This window comes from Citrus clementina, unplaced genomic scaffold (genome assembly GCF_000493195.1).
Source record: "Citrus clementina cultivar Clemenules unplaced genomic scaffold, Citrus_clementina_v1.0 scaffold_5, whole genome shotgun sequence".
Taxonomy (NCBI): Eukaryota; Viridiplantae; Streptophyta; class Magnoliopsida; order Sapindales; family Rutaceae; genus Citrus; species Citrus x clementina.
The window spans coordinates 25849117-25867184 of NW_006262201.1; the positions used below are offsets into that span (position 1 = coordinate 25849117).

The 18068-nt window shown below is 35.1% G+C and overlaps 2 protein-coding genes across 2 annotated transcripts; both read right to left on the reverse strand.

Annotated features, from left to right (window-relative positions):
• Positions 1-1614: 1614 nt before the first annotated feature.
• On the reverse strand, positions 1615-3333 carry LOC18042737 (UDP-glycosyltransferase 83A1). Its single transcript, XM_006432577.2, has 2 exons — positions 2722-3333; positions 1615-2601 (listed from the first exon to the last, which is right to left on the reverse strand). Exons 1-2 carry the CDS (start codon positions 3200-3202, stop codon positions 1682-1684), a joined length of 1401 nt encoding a protein of 466 aa, XP_006432640.1. The 5' UTR covers positions 3203-3333; the 3' UTR covers positions 1615-1681.
• Positions 3334-7985: 4652 nt separating this feature from the next.
• Positions 7986-9713, reverse strand: LOC18041415 (UDP-glycosyltransferase 83A1). Its single transcript, XM_006432580.2, has 2 exons — positions 9041-9713; positions 7986-8920 (listed from the first exon to the last, which is right to left on the reverse strand). Exons 1-2 carry the CDS (start codon positions 9519-9521, stop codon positions 8025-8027), a joined length of 1377 nt encoding a protein of 458 aa, XP_006432643.1. The 5' UTR covers positions 9522-9713; the 3' UTR covers positions 7986-8024.
• Positions 9714-18068: the final 8355 nt, after the last annotated feature.

Sequence of the window (18068 nt, forward strand, 5' to 3'; positions counted from 1 at the left end):
ATTGAATATTCTACTAAGTAACAATCGATGTAGCTAGAAAAAGAACTTACAGTTTGATCTCTCCGAGAATACAAGCAATGCCCCTAGGGGTTTGTCGCCAACCTTGATCATCATCATCATCATCATCATTTTTAGAGACAATTTCACTGATGATGAGAGGAAAAACAACGGGCACAACCGTTGTAACAATGAAGTGTCCAAATTTCAAGCTTCGATGGCTTTTCTCGCAGCCCTGAGTAGGCCATATAAGCTCCCTCGGACCTCTCAATTTTCATTGCAGCATCGTGTGCCTCAGGCATGTCTTCATTCACTTTCTGATCCTCTACTGATACCGATATTCCTTCATCATCACTTAGAACCTCATGTTTTCTTTCTGCTGCCACCGCTGCTGCCATATTCACATATTAGTACCAATTTGGAGGTTGCTTTGTGAAGTTAAAAAAAGGAGCTGAATTGGCCAGACATATATGTGTAAGTCTCATTCTTTTTAACTTATTTGTCTTCTCTCTTTAACGGCAATGCCAATTTTAGCATCGCATTCTGCTACAACTCATGCTGATCAAAGTGTTTCATATGATTTCAATTTTCCTCATCACTTCTTTTGCACAGCAATGATCGAATTCCCAGTGTAGATTCCTTCATCTGGAGCAAGGCGTTCTGAGCAGTGCTGCAAACATCCAAGATCATAAAAGATCCATTTAACAGCTCATCAACCCATTTCTTCTTCTGGTGGCCGTTGGCTAAAGCTTGTTGAACGAGGGGCAATTGAAGTGTTTTTTTTTTTCAACAGAATCGCATGAATCTTGAAGGCAATTTAATTCATGGCCTAATGATGAAGTAGAAACAGCTTGAGAAGTCCTTAATCTTTACAAATGCTCTTCAACTTCTGAAGTCTTTGAGTGCGATCTTGTGGAAAGCTGTTTGAGCGAGTATGGTAAGAGGCAGCCATTGCTTTTTTTACTTTGAATTAGAAGGTTAGAAGTTGATTACCTTGTGCTCAAATCTCAATATATATTGCACGAGATGAGGGAACAAGAGGTATGTCATCCTCTTAAAATAAAAAGAAACGATAACATGATTTCGAGCCTGATCTAAATATTGTATCGGCTACTTTTAGGCTTAGTCTCCTCCCACACCAGCATCCTATCTCAGCTTTTTTAGCCACAAATCTCACTAGTATCTTCTCATAAGCTAATACTAAATAAACAAATGTTTCTGAGTGATCCATAAAATAGGCAATACAAGGATGGCATCAATTCTGTTTCCTCTTCTAAAATGCAAGAGACGCTAATCCAGTTTGGCTTGGCTCCCCGCGGGAAATAGGCAGAATTGATTTATTTGAACTGGATATAATATGCAAAATCTGCAGTGCATGGGTAGTTATGCCGCCAAATTAAAGCAGGCCCAAAAAAGATCTGCGCTGTTCATTGCAGGCATATTTGGTGCCAAATGAATCGCTTGTTTCTTAAGAGACTGACTCCTCACACTATAGTAACAACTAATAACATTCATTGTCTGCATTGAAAAAAATTAACTGCATAGGAAAACAAATTAAATTAAAACTCAGTTAAATAAAATATTCCTAAACCCTATAGACTTAATTAAAAAAACTGAAAAAAATGCATGTTACAATGGCCAAGGTATCCTTCTATAATTGTCTACGAAGGTAGTATTTTTTGAATTAACCGCCCATTACTGGGGAATTATGTGCCAGGGCGTTTGTCTTTACCCATTCAAGGAAATTCTGAAATGTCTTGCGAGAGGAACCACCTTCTCTGATGCTGCTCATGGCTTTTTCCTTGAGTTCCAAAGCCCGTGCTTTAAAATCTTGATGACCAAGCACTTGATCCACCTTGTTCTTAATTTCTTCTCTTGTAATGATGCCACTTTCGTTTTTGTCAAACCTCAATCCCACCTTCCAAATATCACAAATGTATTTCTCGTTCAGGAATTGTTCAGCAAAATATGGCCAGCACAAGAAAGGAATGCCATTGCTAACACCTTCCATGGTGGAATTCCAACCACAATGGCTCAGGAAACAGGCAATAGAAGGATGGTTAAGAACCTTCTGCTGAGGTGCCCAGCCGATCATCCGTCCTCGAGCAGAAACTCTCTCTTGGAATCCGTCTGGGTATCTATCATTTGCATCAGTGGTAATATCTGGCCTTACAACCCATAAAAATGGTCTGTTGCAGAGTTCTAGTCCAAATGCCAATTCTTGAAACTGAACTTGGTCAAGAATTGTAAAGCTGCCAAAAGCAGCATAAAGGACAGAGCTCGGTTGCTGCTGGTCTAGCCACTCCAAACAGCTTGAGTCTTCGCGCCAGAAGTGTCCTGCTGAATTCCCTAGACGGTTGCCAGCCAAAAGTGGTCCTATTGGCAGAAGTTCCGGAACCACGGTGAATGCCTCAGACTCGAGCTCATACGTTGAGTGACACAACTGGAAATTTACCGCTCTCATTGCTCTCATGTTTCTATCCAGTAAATCAAAAATAATCTTTTGCGTGTTCAAGTCACCAATATTTGTCCAAAAACAGTCTCCAGAGTTCATTTCAGGCATATTTGGTGCAATCCGAAACATCTGCTTGCTCATAGGAGTTCCTGAAGTTGAATACAAACAAAAAAAATTGCAATAGCATAAAAAAAAACTACTACTTTGACATGCATCAAAATTAAAGCCTGCTGGAGGAAAGTCAGGAATTAAATGACATAGAATCATACCATTACTGTCAATGATTCCATCATCAATAAGTTTGGGGATATGAAATAGCAAGGCCACTGATGCTGCTGATGAAGGCCAAAAGAGAGCCCCCCTGACGTTCATCTTTTTTGCTACTTCCATAGACCAAGCCATGTACCCATCTGCAATGAAACAATCAAGTTTTTCATCTTCTCTACTGTTGATATCTTCTATGAGCTCCTCCAGCTTCCCCGGCATAACCTGTAAAACTTTTTCAAATAGCTTTCCGAAATCGTTTCTATCTTCCCAGGGTTCCATTCCATCTGGGATCGAAACCAAACGGATTTGCTCCCCAAGATCATTCTTTCCCTCCAATGATTCCATTATCCGCTTGTGATCGTAATCCGTGTTAACAAATGTGACTCGGAAGCCCTGTTTCGCCAGACATTGTGAAAACTCCAGTAAAGGAATCACATGGCCTTGCGCTGGAATAGGCAATACCAAAACATGTGGACGGTTCATTTTCTTTTTTATTTTTACCTCGCTGATTTGATTGTTATGAACTTGGTGCTTTTATGGGGATTGGGAGGGGCAGCTCAGTAGCCCATGCTGGCTTTTCTGTCTTTCTTTCCGTACATGTCGTGTATCATACGTTTTTAATTTTGAACCTCAAGCTGGTTATCTTCTTATCTCCCGTTTTTAAGTTCTTTGTCCATCTCTTTGTTTTGTTTCCTTCTGCGGTTTGGGTGATATGCTTGTTAATAAAATTCGTTTATTAAATAGCTTATAAATAAATAGAATAATAAATTATCTTTTTAATAGAATTACTTTTTTGCCATTAAAATTCAAAAAATTTTGTTTAAACATTTTTAAGGTGTAAGGTTAGTTTTGTAATTATGAAATGATAATAAGCCAAAAATATTAATAATAATAAAGGTAAAGGCTTCATCACTCATCAGCCGACCCTTGCTCCACTCTTCATTTTCCTACCTCCATTGTTATTTCTTTTACTTGAATTTCAAGGACCTGTTTTTTCATTCCCCAAACAAAATGCCAAACGAAACACTCCCAAAAATCAAATTGTAAACGCATATTTATTTATTAAACGAGTGAAATTTGAATCTTGAGATTATAATTCGTCTAATAAACAAATCAAATCTAAATTTATTAAATTTTGATTTGAATTCTATTAAACAATTCATTTTGCTATCTCTAGAGTTGATACGCTTTATGACCTTTGACCGCGCTAATGAGCTATGTTTAGATAATTTTTTTTATTGACTACCCAAATTAAAATATTAGAAAAGTTATATTATTATAATTTTATTTTATTTTTCAATGCAAAGATATTTTTACATAACTTCTTGTGTTCACAAAGCATTTCAAGTGAAGGCTTCTAAAGATTTTCAAAAGTCAAAAGATGCAGTTTTCTTTTGCTGCTTTTGTCCGCCACGTGGGAATTATTGATCTCAACGTTTTACAGTTTTCTATTTAACCCCAAGATTTATTTAAAATCTTTATGATATTACAAATATATTATTAAAATACATATGATAATTTAAAATTTTAATATTATTTTAAATGTCAAAAGTAATTTAATATTATTAGTCTACTAGATAGATTATATTACTTATATTAAATTTGTGTTAATTACAAATTTTTAAAGTCAATTTTCTAATTATTCTAGTTAAAGGGTATTATGAGCCAAAAAAAAGATTTTAATATCCCATTTTTTTTAAAATTTGGGAGTCTTTTTGATCAATTCTCCAAATTTTAGAAGTGTAAGCGTTATTTTTCCTTCGGTAAAATCAAAATTACATTAATTCAAAGCAATGACCAATAAAAGTGCAAAAGGCACACAAGAAGCTGCTTACATTTAACTGAATATGGGTTATACTTTCTCAACCAAAAGAGAAAAAAGGAACCAAGAAAAGAGGGTAAAAATAAAAAAATCATACATGCCTCAATTATTTACTTATATAGGATAACCGATTTGACTAATTGCGAAAGTTCACTTGCATTACTTAAGCAATTTCTTCATGAGCATGTTCCTTTATAATAATGCTAGTATCTAAACCAGACACTGGGGATCCCTTCTCACTCGCTTCATGCAAATGCCCAGCAGCCATGTCTCCACCAACATCACTGATGTCCCCAAAAATCACAATAAGAATCCCCGATCGTGGCAGCCAAAAATGAAACCCCAAAAGCAGTGCTCACATTTCCACTGATCGCTGATGCCACAGCAAAGCCAGTACAAGTTCCTAGTGCTTTTACCCACGAGTGCCATACACGAAAAGCACCTTCTTTGCCATGTGGTAACGGAAACCCAGAAGTTGCATTCTCACAGCATCTGCTTTGATAACATGTTGTAACGGATGCAGTAGTGTCATTGAAGATGATGGGAATATGAAGTAAATTATCCAGAAGTAGAGGAAAAGAAAAAAAATAACCCCTCAGTGAAAATGCACATTGATGAAAATGATGACATGAAAATTACAATCAGGCTTGTAATTGCATGAGGATTTTTAAAAAGGGACAGTGAATATGATTCGGGCATAGAGGAAGTTGCGTTGGTGATTGCCCCTGGCTCAGTGCGACAATATGGAGCATGCCAACGAGCCATTTGAGGACCCTGAAAATGGACACAACCCAGAGGCTAACAAATGGGCCCTTTTTGTTCCTAAGCATATGGTAAGTGAATGCTGAGAAAATGGCAGCGCCTAAGCCACCAGCAGCAGTGGCGTATACCGAGAACAAGCCAGAGGCCCCTCTTCTAGTTGGGGATTGGCTAAGTTTAAGTGTTGGTCCAGTGTAGCCGCGAGCCATAAGGCCAAGATGGCGAGTGTGGGAGGCTGAAGCAACAATGTATAATGCAACAATAGCTGCAATATAAAATGGGAAGATGTATGGGGTTTTAATGAAGCCAACAGGGAGACAAAAGAGGGAACCGATGGCAGTTGCAGCCCTAGCAATGGTCAAGTTGCTTGGAGATCAAGCCAAGGAAGGGACTAGCAAGAATTAGGAATATAGCCCATGAAATTGAAGTCCATTCCATTGCTGAGAGATTCAGATTATTCGTTGATATTGATGTGTGTGTTAGTCAATCATACCTGCAATATATGAATAATATTTCATCCTACTAAACATGGACACATGCAAAACTGACCCTCTGTCTAGTTTAACTGGCCATCAATGCGCTTTATATCCGCGGTCACTCAAGTTTAAGTAATAATTAATAAAGAGCAAGAGTTTGGCTAATGAATTAATTAAAGGAGAATGAATGAAACTTTATTCTCACTAAGGTCTAAGAAGTTGTTTTGGTTCTTTGGGTTCGGATAAATTTTAATAGCATAATCAGTAAATCTCTTAGTATAATTATTTTGTATATGAAAATTTCACATTTACCTTAAACAATATTTTTTTTCTTGTCAATATTTTGAGCCAAATGGTAATTAAGAGTGAGAAATTCATTCTCCCATAATAAAATAAATATGCATAATTGCATCTTTTACGTTTTTTACTCTTTTCGTGCTAAGAATCTTGGAATCAATTCGATCTTTAATCCAATTTTTTGTGTAAATTACACTCATGCGCTTTGTATATATAGAATTTTGATTGAATAATCTACTAAGTAATTATAGATGTAGCTAGAAAAAGAACTTACAGTTTGATCTCTCTGAGAATACAAGCAATGCCCCTTGGGGTTTGTCTTCAACCTTGATCATCATCATCATCATCATTTTTAGAGACAATTTCACTGATGATGAGAGGAAAAACAACGGCACAACCGTTGTAACAATGAAGTGTCCAAATTTCAAGCTTCGATGGCTTTTCTCGCAGCCCTGAGTAGGCCGTAGGCCATATAAGCTCCCTCGTGTGCCTCAGGCATGTCTTCATTCACTTTCTGATCCTCTACTGATACCGATATTCCTTCATCATCACTTAGAACCTCATGTTTTCTTTCTGCTGCCACCGCTGCTGCCGGTGCTGCCATATTCACATATTAGTACCAATTTGAAGGTTGTTTTGTGAAGTTAAAAAAAGGAGCTGAATTGGCTGCTGCCATATTCAAATTTGAACGGTGATTAATTAATATTTGCATGGGCAGCTGGTGCCGACACTTTCAAGAATTCAATTTGCCCGACATATATGTGTAAGCCTCGGTTTGTTCATATGTACGAAGGTATTTCGGTATCATTCCTTTTAACTTATTTGTCTTCTCTCTTTCATAGCAATGCCAATTTTTGCATCGCACTCTGCTACAGCTCATGCCGATCAACATGTTTCATGTGATTTCAATTTTCCTCATCCTCTCTTTTGCATAGAACTGATCGAATTCCTAGTGTAGATTCCTTCATCTGCAGCAAGGCGTTCTGACCAGTGCTGCAAACATCCAAGATCCATGGGTTAAAGCTTGTTGAACGGGGGGCAATTGAAGTATTTTTTTCAACAGAATCTCATGAATCTTGAAGGCAATTTAATTCATGGCCTAATGATGAAGTAGAAGCAGCTTGAGAAGTGCTTAATCTTCTCAAATGCTCTTCAACTTCTGAAGTCTGTGGGTGCGATCTTGTGGAAAGTTGTTTCAGCGAGTATGGTAAGAGGCAGCCATTGCTTTTGTTGCTGTGAATTAGAAGACTAGAAGTTGAGATTACCTTGTCCTCAAATCTCAATATATATAGCACGAGATGAGGATACAAGAGGTATCTCATCCTCTTAAAATAAAACGAAAGAATAACATGATTTCGAGCTTGATGTAAATATTATATCGGCTACTTTTAGGCTTAGTCTCCTCCCACACCAGCATCCTATCTCAGTATTTTTAGCCGCAAATCTCACTAGTATCTACACATAAGCTAATACTAAATAAACAAATGTTTCTGAGTGATCCATAAAATAGGCAATCCTATACAAGGATCGCAGCAATTCTGTTTCCTCTTCTAAAATGCAAGAGACGCTAATCCAGTTTGGCTTGCCTCCCTGTAGGAAACAGAGTGGCTGCTGTGAAACTCGTGTGTCCTTGCAGAATTGAGGCTGCACCTTGAATACATGGATGGGTAGTTAAGTCTCCAAATTAAAGCACGCCCAGAAAAGATCTGCAGTGTTCATTGCAGGTAAATTTGGTGCCAAATGAATCACTTGCTTCTTAAGAGACTGACTCCTCACACTATAGTTACGACTAATAACATTCATTGTCTGCTATGAAAAAAATTACGTAAATAGGAAAACAAATTAAATTACAACTCAGTTAAATAAAATATTCCTAAACACTATAAACATAATAAAAAAACTTAAAAGACGAAGGTTGTATTTTTTGAATTAACCGCCCATTACCGGGGAATTATGTGCCAGGGTGTTTCTTTACCCATTCAAGGAAATTCTGAAATTTCTTGCGAGAGGAACCACCTTCTCTGATGCAGTTCATGGCTTTTCCCTTGAGTTTCAAAGCCCTTGTTTCAAAATCTTGATCACCGAGCACTTGCTCCACCTTGTTCTTAATTTCTTCTCTTCCAATGATGCCATTTTCGTTTTTGTCAAACCTCAATCCCACCTTCCAAATATCACAAATGTATCTCTCGTTCAGGAATTGTTCAGCAAAATATGGCCAGCACAAGAAAGGAATGCCATTGCTGACACCTTCCATGGTGGAATTCCAACCACAATGGCTCAGGAAACAGGCAATAGAAGGGTGGTTAAGAACCTTCTGCTGAGGTGCCCAGCCGATCATCCGTCCTCGAGCAGCAACTCTCTCTTGAAATCCTTCTGGGTATCTATCATTTGCATCGGTGGTAATATCTGGCCTCACAACCCATAAAAATGGTCTGTTGCAAAATTCTAGTCCCAATGCTAATTCTTGAAACTGAACTTGGTCAAGAATTGTAAAGCTGCCAAAAGCAGCGTAAATGACAGAGCTTGGTTGCTGTTGGTCTAGCCACTCCAAACAGCTTGAGTCTTCGCGCCAGAAGTGTCCTGTTGTATTCCCTAGACGGTTGCTTGCCAAAAGTGGTCCTATTGGCAGAAGTTCCGGAACCACGGTGAATGCCCCAGCCTCGAGCTCATACGTTGAGTGACACAACTGGAATTTTACCGCTCTCATGGCTTTTAAGTCTTTATCCGCTAAATCAAAAAGAATTCTCTCCGTGGTCAAATCACCCATGTCTGTCCAAAAACAGTCTCCAGCGTTCATTTCAGGCATATTTGGTGCAATCCGAAACATCTGCTTGCTCATCGGAGTTCCTGAAGTTGAATACAAAACAAAGAAAATAACAGTAGCATAAAGTAAACTTCTACTATGACATGCATCAAAATTAAAGTTTGCTGGAGGAAAGTAAGGAATTAGATGACATGGAATCATACCATGACTGTCAATGATTCCATCATCAATAAGTTTGGGGATATGAAATAGCAGGGCCACTGATGCTGCTGATGAAGGCCAAAAGAGAGCCCCCCTGACATTCATCTTTTTTGCTACTTCCATAGACCAAGCCATGTACCCATCTGCAATGAAACAATCAAGTTTTTCATCTTCTCTACTGTTGATCTCTTCTATGAGCTCCGCCAGCTTCCCCGGCATAACCTGTAAAAACTTTTCAGTTAGCTTTCCCAAATCGTTTCTATCTTCCCAGGGTTCCATTCCATCTGGTATCGAAACCAAATGGATTTGCTCCCCAAGATCATTCTTTCCCTCCAATGATTCCACTACCCGCTTGTGATCGTAATCCGTGTTAACAAATGTGACTCGGAAGCCATGTTTTGCCAGACATTGTGAAAACTCCAGTAAAGGAATTACATGGCCTTGTGCTGGAGCTGGCATTACCAAAATATGTGGACGGCTCATTTTCTTTTCTATTTTTACCTCACTGATTTGGTTGCTATGAACTTGGTGCTTTTATGGGGATTGTGAGGGGCAGCTCAGTAGCCCATGTTCGGTTTTCTGTCTTTCTTTCCGTACATGTACCACCTTCACGTGACTTTGATTTTGAACCTCAAGCTGGTTATCTTCTTATCTCCCGTTTTTAAGTTCTCTGTCCATCTCTTTGTTTTGTTTCCTTCTGTGGTTTGGGTGATATGTCTGTTTTGAACAAACTGCGCTGTTAGATCCAACGTTTAAAACAGGACGCTCCAACTTTACTAGACCCTAATTTTTAATGCTTTGTCTAGAATAAGGCAGTTAAAATAATTTTTCACATCCTTCTGCTAGCATCTCCTCAATGTATAATATTATAATTTGCAAGGCACGAGTGGTGTTGATGGCGAGTGGCAACCTGGGTTAATATTCTCATTTCGATTCTATTCTCATTGAATTAAATGAGTTTGAATTTGAAAAAATTAATTCATTTAATAATTAGGTAAATTTGATTTGATTCATTAAGTAGATTAATAGAATACATGTTTGTGTTCATTAATTCAATTATTTGTTTAAAATTCATTCATTAAACGGGTTACAAATTAATACAATAATAAATGACTTTTTCATAAATTTGCTTTTTTGCCATTAAAATTCAAAAAAATTTGTTTAAACATATTCAAGGTATGAGGCTAGTTTTGTAATTATGAAATGATAATAAGCCAAAAAGGAACATGAAAGCGAAGGCTAAACCACTAATGACCCTAGCTCCACTCTTCATTTTCCTTCCTTTATTGCTATTTCTTTCACTTGAATTTGAACACCTTTTTATTCATTCCACAAACGAACGCCAAACCAAACACTTCCAAAATTCAAATCAATGCTCTGACCTAAAATTTGCCGACAAGCTTCACTTGTCTTGGCTGTGGCAGTGACAAGGTCTCGAATAACTACACCTGCCGCAAATTCGACCGTCAAGTTCACCCTTCCTGCGACTTTCGATTTTCTTCAGCTTCTTGGTTTTTGATTGTATTTGGGTTTAGCTTAGATCCAGTTGTAATGAATTGATTTTTTTTTTTATCAGATTGTAAATAAATTTAGGTGAATCCATTCACTTCTTTATACATTTTTTTTATTTATTATTTAATTTAATTTTGTATAGTAAATGAATTAAACAAATATTTATTTATTAATCGAGTGAAATTTGTTTGAATCTTGAGATTACGATTCGTCTAATTCATTTTGCTAAATCCATTGAATTTTGATTTGATGTCATACGGATTGGATTCATCAATTCATTTTGCTACCGCTATTGTTGATATGCTTTATGAGCTTTGATAGAGCTATATTTAAATAATTTTTGGGAAAATATCCACCGTCCACTCTTTTTTTTAAATTTTTTAAAAATACATAATTTTTTTTTTTTGCTAGAATCTACCTAAAGTTACATTTTGTTTCACTTTTTCACTTCCATTTGGAATCCATTAAGAAAACTAACGGAAACTTTAAAAAAATGACAATTTTACCCCCAAAACGAAAATTATAATTTCACCCTAAAAATGTCAAAAATAATCAAATTAAATCTGATTATTTTCTCCATCGGTCAATAAAGAAATTAATTCTACAACCATCAAATGTAGTTTTTTTTTTAAAAAAAATATGTCTGTAATTAGAATGTTAAATTATAACAGCAGTAATAGCTCAATCTCGCAAACCACCAATTGAATTTAAGATAAGTAGAGTTTTATTATTCATTGAGTTATAATCCCTAATAGTTAAGATTTTTTTGTACTTCACTAACATACCAATAATGATATTCACCATTAAATCTGATTATTTTTTGCATTTTTTAGGGTGAAATTGTAATTTTCGTTTTGGAGGTAAAATTATCATTTATTTAAGTTTCCGATTCCAAATGGAAGTGGAAAAGTGAAACAAAATATAACTTTAGGTGGAATCCAGCAAAAAAAAATGTGTATTTTTAAAAAAATTGGAAAAAATAGGTGGACGGTAGATATTTTCCTATAATTTTTTTGATATTCACATTAAAATATTAGAAAAGTTATATTATTATTATTTTATTTTATTTTTTCAATGAAAAGATATTTTTTGTACAACTTCCTGTGTTCACAAAGCATTTCAAGTGAGGCAAAGGCTTCTAAATATTTTCAAAAGTCAACAGATGCAGTTTTCTTTTGCTGCTTTTGTCCTCCGCGTGGGAATTATTGATCTCAACGTTTTACAGATTACAAAACAGTGATTAAGCCTGCAGCCCAGCTGGCCTTGCCTCTCACTTGGAAGGCAATGCCTGTGCATAAAAAAATTGGTGTCATTGCGCGTATTGCTACAGTGCATACAATTTTATTGATAGAATTTTATATACCAATGTCACATAAGTTAATATGCCAGTTAATTAAACGAGTTTAGGAAATGATAAGGTCACAAAAAAAAAAAAAAGAATTATCATTTCAGTTAAATCAATATTACATTAATTCAAAGCAATGACCAATAAAAGTGTAAAAGGCACACAAGAATTTGTTTACAGTTAACAGAACGTGGGGTATACTTATTCAACCAAAAGAGAAAAAAAGAACCAAATTAAAAAAGGATGAAAAAATGAAAATCATATATGCCTTAGTTATTTACTTATAAAAGATAACAGAATTGACTATTTGCGAAAGTTCACTTGCATTACTTAAGCAGTTTCTTCGTAAACATGTTCCTTTATAATAATGCTAGTATCTAATCCAGGCACTGGGGATCCCTTCTCACTATCTTCATAAAGATGCCCAGCAGCCATGGCTCCACCAACATCACTGATGTTCCCAAAAATCAAAATAAGAATCCCGATCGTAGCAGCCAAAAATGAAACCCCAAAAGCAGTGCTCACATGTCCCCTGATCGCTGATGCCACAGCAAAGCCAGTACAAGTTCCTAGTGCTTTTACCCACGAGTGCCATACAGAAAAAGCACCTTCTTTGCCATGTGGTGTACAATCTAGCAGCAAAACTCTCCCGAAAGCATGCAAAAGCCCTGCAGAAGTGCTTTGAATAGCAGCAAAAAGCAGTACATGGTGCCTCTGCCAGTTCTTTTCCTTGTAGTAGAATCCCATACCTGAAGTCAACAGAGCTAAGAGGAAACCCAGAAGTTGCATTCTCACAGCATCTGCTTTGATAACATGCTGTAATGGTTGCAGTAGTGGCATTGAAAATGATGGGAAGATGAAGTAAATTAACCAGAAGTAGAGGAAGAATATTGGCTTAAGGCACAATTGACCCAGTAAAAACAATAACCCCCCAGTGAAAATGCACGTTGATGAAAATGATGACATGAAGATCACAATTAGGCTTGCAATCGCATAAGGATATTTGAAAAGGGACAGGAAATATGATTTGGGCACAGAGGAAGTCGTGTTGGTGATTGCCACTGGCCTTTGTGTGACAACATGGAGCATACCAACGAGCCATTTGAGGCCACTGAAAATGGACACAACCCAGAGGCTGTCATATGGGTCCTTTTTGTTCCTAAGCATATGGTAAGTGAAAGCAGAGAAAATGGCAGAGCCTAAGCCACCAGCAGCAGTGGCGTATACCGAGAACCAGCCAGAGACGCCTCTTCTAGTAGGGAATTGGCTAAGTTTAAGTGTCGGTCCAGTGTAGCCGCGAACCATAAGGCCAAGTTGGCGAGTGTGGGAGGCTGAAGCAACAATGTATGATGCAACAATGGCTGCAATATAAAATGGGAAGATGTATGGTGTTTTTATGAAGCCAACGGGGAGACAAAAGAGGGAACCGATGGTTGTTGCAGCTCCAGCAATGAGTTGTGGGTTGTAGCCATGGTCAAGTTGCTTGGAGATCAAGCCAAGCAAGGGACTAGCCAGAATCAGGCCTATAGCCCATGAAATTGAGGTCCATTCCATTGCTGAGAGATTCAGATTGTTCTTTGATATTGATGTGTGCGTGAGTAGATCATACCTGCAGTATATGAAAACTACTTTATCATGCTGAACATGGAGACATTCATATTGGCCCTAGGTGTAGTTAGGCTGGTCATAAATGCGCTTTGTGCCAGCGGTCACTCAAGTTTTAGTAATAATTAATAAGGTATAAGAGTTTACTTAATAATTTAATTAAGGAAAAATGAAATAATGAATGACAGTTTGTTCCCACTAATAAGTTGTTTTCACTTTTTGGGTTCCAATAAATTTTTAATACCATAATTAGTAAAACTCTTGGTATAATCAGTTTGTATATGAAAATTTTACATTTATGTACCCTTAAACAATATTTTCTCCAGTTGATATTTTGACCCAAATGGTAAAATTACATTTTAAGAAGAATGAGAAATTTATTCTCCCTTAATGTAACTAAATATGCATAATTACATCTTCTACATTTTACTCTTTTTGTGCAAAGAATTGGGGATGGCAATGGGGCGGGGATCATATCCCTAAACTCGAAAGCGCCCCCCTAAACCTGCCCTATACCCAAAAAATTTTAATTGGCGGTAGTATAGGTATATTGCCGATAATCATCGAATGGGGGTGGAGATTAAAATGGAGACCCAATTCCTGTTTATGTTTTTCAAAAAGATTATTAATTTTAAATATTCGGGTCCTTCAATAGAATTAATAATTTTGAATATATAGATTTGAGAATAAAATTATAAACGAAAAAATTAATAGCAAAAATGAACCATAAAACACTAATACATCAGTTTGTACATTAAAAAAAAAACAATAAAGTGCATGAACTATAATTTTCTGTTAAATGCCTTCGAAGGAATATAGAAAGTGAAGAAAACTTGCTCAAAAGTTGTTTTTTTTTTTTCAAAGTATAATTATTTAACTTTTTTTCTTTTTTCTGTTTCTTCACAAATTATGAAGAGAGAATACAGAGCATCCCAAAAATTTTTACTGATAAAGAATTTATAGTGATAGAGTTTAACAATACAGGCAACTACTAAGTGCTTAAATGTCACATCAGTAGCCAATTAAATATTTCCAATTTCTTGAGCTGGAAAATTACTCATTACCCAGATAAGTATATTGAGCCGAATTCCTCTAGAAACATAATTAACAAATCCACTTTAACATTATTAATTAAGCTTATAATCATAATTAGGACCTGGAAAATTACAAAAAGCATCAATTACATTGTCAGCTTTTGAACCATTTAAGAAAACTGAAAGCGATAGCTAAATTTGTTTTAATTTTTTTATTTACAGTGATATTATATGTTAAAATGCTGCAGAAATGAACATTACCATTTTCATTTTTTATGACTAAATTAAATATTTTTTTAATTGGGTGAATTTAAAATATATTTTAATTTTAAAATTTTAAAAAATATATTTCAAGTTTGAGTTCGGGTTTGAGATCAATAAATGGTGTGTTTAAGATTGAGGTTGTGCAGTTATATGTTTTAAGTTACAGCACTAAAGTGTCTGTTAAACATTAGTTGTGTAATTTGGAAACTATGTTAATATGATTTTTCAATTGTATAATAGAAAATTTATTATATTTTTAATAATTTTATCAAAATTATTATTTAAAATTTATATTTACTATATATTATTAATTTTTGTTTCATAATTATAATTTTTTTTCCACATCAACTGTAGCTTACAGCGCCTCAATCCCAAAAGCACCCAAAATCCTCAAACCCAAACCCCAAAGCAGGGAAGGTTGCCATTCTTCGAAAGAATGATGCAATCAATTTGTTCTTTAAACCAACTCTTAGATCAAATTATACTGATGTACTTTGTATATATACAATTTTGATTGAATGTTCTACAAAGCAATATACTTTTATCTACAATAATGGATGTAGCTAGAAAAAAGGACTTACAGTTTGATCTCTCTGAGCATACAAGCAATGCCTCTAGGGGTTTGTCCCCAACCTTGATCATCATCATGATCATCAGTTTTAGACACAATTTCACTGATGATGAGGGGAAAAACAACTGGCACAACCGTTGTAACAATGAAGTGAGAGCACATTTCGTACAAATACCACATCCAAATTTCAAGCTTCGATGGCTTTTCTTGTAGCCCTGAGTAGGCCATATAAGCCCCCTTGGCCCTCTCAATTTTCACTGCAGCATCGTGTACGTCAGGCATGTCTTCATTCGCTTCCTGATCTTCTTCTGATACCGACATTCCTTGATCATCTCTTAGAGCCTCATGTTTTCTTTCGGCTGCTGCCGCCGCTGCCATATTCAAATACTAGAACCAAATTTGCAGGTTGCTTAGCGAAGTTAAAGAAGGAGCCGAATTGGCTATATATTAAAACGGTGATTAATTAATATTTGCATGGCCAGCTGGTGCTGACACTTACAAGAGCTCAATTTGTTTCATGTGTATATATAAGCCTCGGTTTGTTCATAAGTAAGAAGGTATATCGGCATCGTTCTTTTTAGCTTATTTGTCTTCTCTCTTTTACGGCAATGCCAATTTTAGCTTCACGCTCTGCTACAACTCTTGCTCATCAAATGTTTTCATCTGATTTCAATTTTCATTTTACATTGTTTGACATGAATCGATTTCCTTGGAGTATTTTAATAATTAAAGAGACAAAAAATGCACTATGAAATCCCGACATAGCTAGGCCAAATTGAGGAACTCCCGTAGGACTTGTCTTCTATATTTTAACATAAAATAAATAGACTAATTTAAGGGCAACTTAATTAACAATAATTTAAGATGTTTCGGTTCAAAAATACTTGTTCAATAATTTGAAGATTAATTGACTGCGGGAGGTTTGGGTTTGGTTTGCTTGCAGGCTCCATGATTTTCTGTCAATTCCCTAATCCAATGACGTTATGTTAAATTATTTATAATTTAACGTAACTGAAGTTGATTATTATTCAAATCTATAGTTTTTGAAGCGTAAGTAAGTCTTAATATTAATGTATGTGCAATGAAAGTAAATAGGCAATTAAAAAATATTAGTATAAAATTATATTCGAATATACATATATTTAAAATAAAATTATTACATGATTATTCTATTTTGTATTTATCGAAGAATTTTGTTGTATTAAATTATAATGATCCTTAAAAGAAAAAAAGTCATAATTTATTTATTTACATTTGAGATTGTTCATAATAATGGGATGGAACGGGACTAGAGCAAATTTTTATCCAAAAAAAAGGAAAGTAAATGAGATTTGTTTTTATTCTATTTGAATATAGGAGACGAGAATGGGATTGCGAAATCCCGTCCTATCTCGTCCTATTGCCAACCTTAAATCTGGTTCCAATTATTAGTTCAAAAGACTGACTAATATAGTTGCTTTTTTTATTAATATAATTTTTAATCAATTAACTCTCTCACACAATTTTTTTTTTTAAAGTAACATAATGAACTTTCATCTAAAAATGGAAAATCCGAAAACAGTGTCTGATCCTTTATCGTACAACCCTCTAAATCGAAGCGTGTCACCTCAGCAATTCGCCAACTGACGTGGCATTTCTGCAATGGCTGATTCACGTATGGTGGCACAGTCGCGTACAACCACCTGACAGACCCAAGCAAACTGATAACTCATTATTATTTGATTTCTGGGCAAAATAACACTTAGATACCAAATGTTTTCCTTAATTGACTTAGGTTCCACCGTTAAAATGGTTTGTTTTATCTGAATCAACTCATTTATTAATTAAAAAAACTTTAATCATAATCTGATCCAATTAATTACTATTGTGTCTGATAATCCTATTATCCATTCAACATAATTTTAATTTTTTTAAATGCTCGTTTAACATATGTAATTAATTTTATGTTTAAACTATAACAAAAGGGTGTATTTGGCAAATGAGATTAGACAATACAATTCTATCTTATAATTAGTAAATTTAAAAGTTGCATTATGGTGCATGGTATAATTAAATTAATATAACTAAATATAAAATACTAAATCATTTTTAATTCTAAATAACATTAATATTAACATCAAACAATATTATAAAATATTTTTAGAAATAATTCAGTCTATATTGTACCAAACATAGTATTGCATTATAGATTAATACTATGCACATAATATAACATAATTAATGTAATTTGATATAATACAGTGAATTAAACGCATAAAAAAGATATTAAATTATGTAAAGAGTATAACAAAGGTTTATTAAATAAAAAGGCTCAATATAATATAATTAATTAAATCATTAATCATATTATAAATGAGTTTTTATGGCGAACATTATTGTAAACCTGAATCCAATTTAGTTATTGAGAGGTGCACGCATATTCCATTTAATATTTATATAAATTTTAATTGATTCAAATTTATTATTTCTCTTTGGGTTAGCAAATAGTGCAAAAAGCTGTCACCTCTAATTTTATATGTACAGCTTCTAAAATGATTTTTCTAAATCACGTTAATTGATGTCTATCTATTCAGGGTTCAAGTGATGATTTCAGAAGTGTTTGGAACTTAACTGTATTTATTAACACCTTTAGACGTCCGATTTCCTAAAACCAAATGTCAAATAGTGTGACTTCTGTGATGAACGTAGTGTTTACTTTA

Excerpts from the sequence above, each read along its gene's own strand:
- LOC18042737 (XM_006432577.2), bottom strand. The coding sequence starts at position 3,202 with ATGAACCGTCCACATGTTTTGGTATTGCCTATTCCAGCGCAAGGCCAT. Across the intron at positions 2,602-2,721 it reads TGGAATCATTGACAGTAATG|GAACTCCTATGAGCAAGCAG; the intron begins GTATGATTCTAT and ends ATTCAACTTCAG.
- LOC18041415 (XM_006432580.2), bottom strand. The coding sequence starts at position 9,521 with ATGAGCCGTCCACATATTTTGGTAATGCCAGCTCCAGCACAAGGCCAT. Across the intron at positions 8,921-9,040 it reads TGGAATCATTGACAGTCATG|GAACTCCGATGAGCAAGCAG; the intron begins GTATGATTCCAT and ends ATTCAACTTCAG.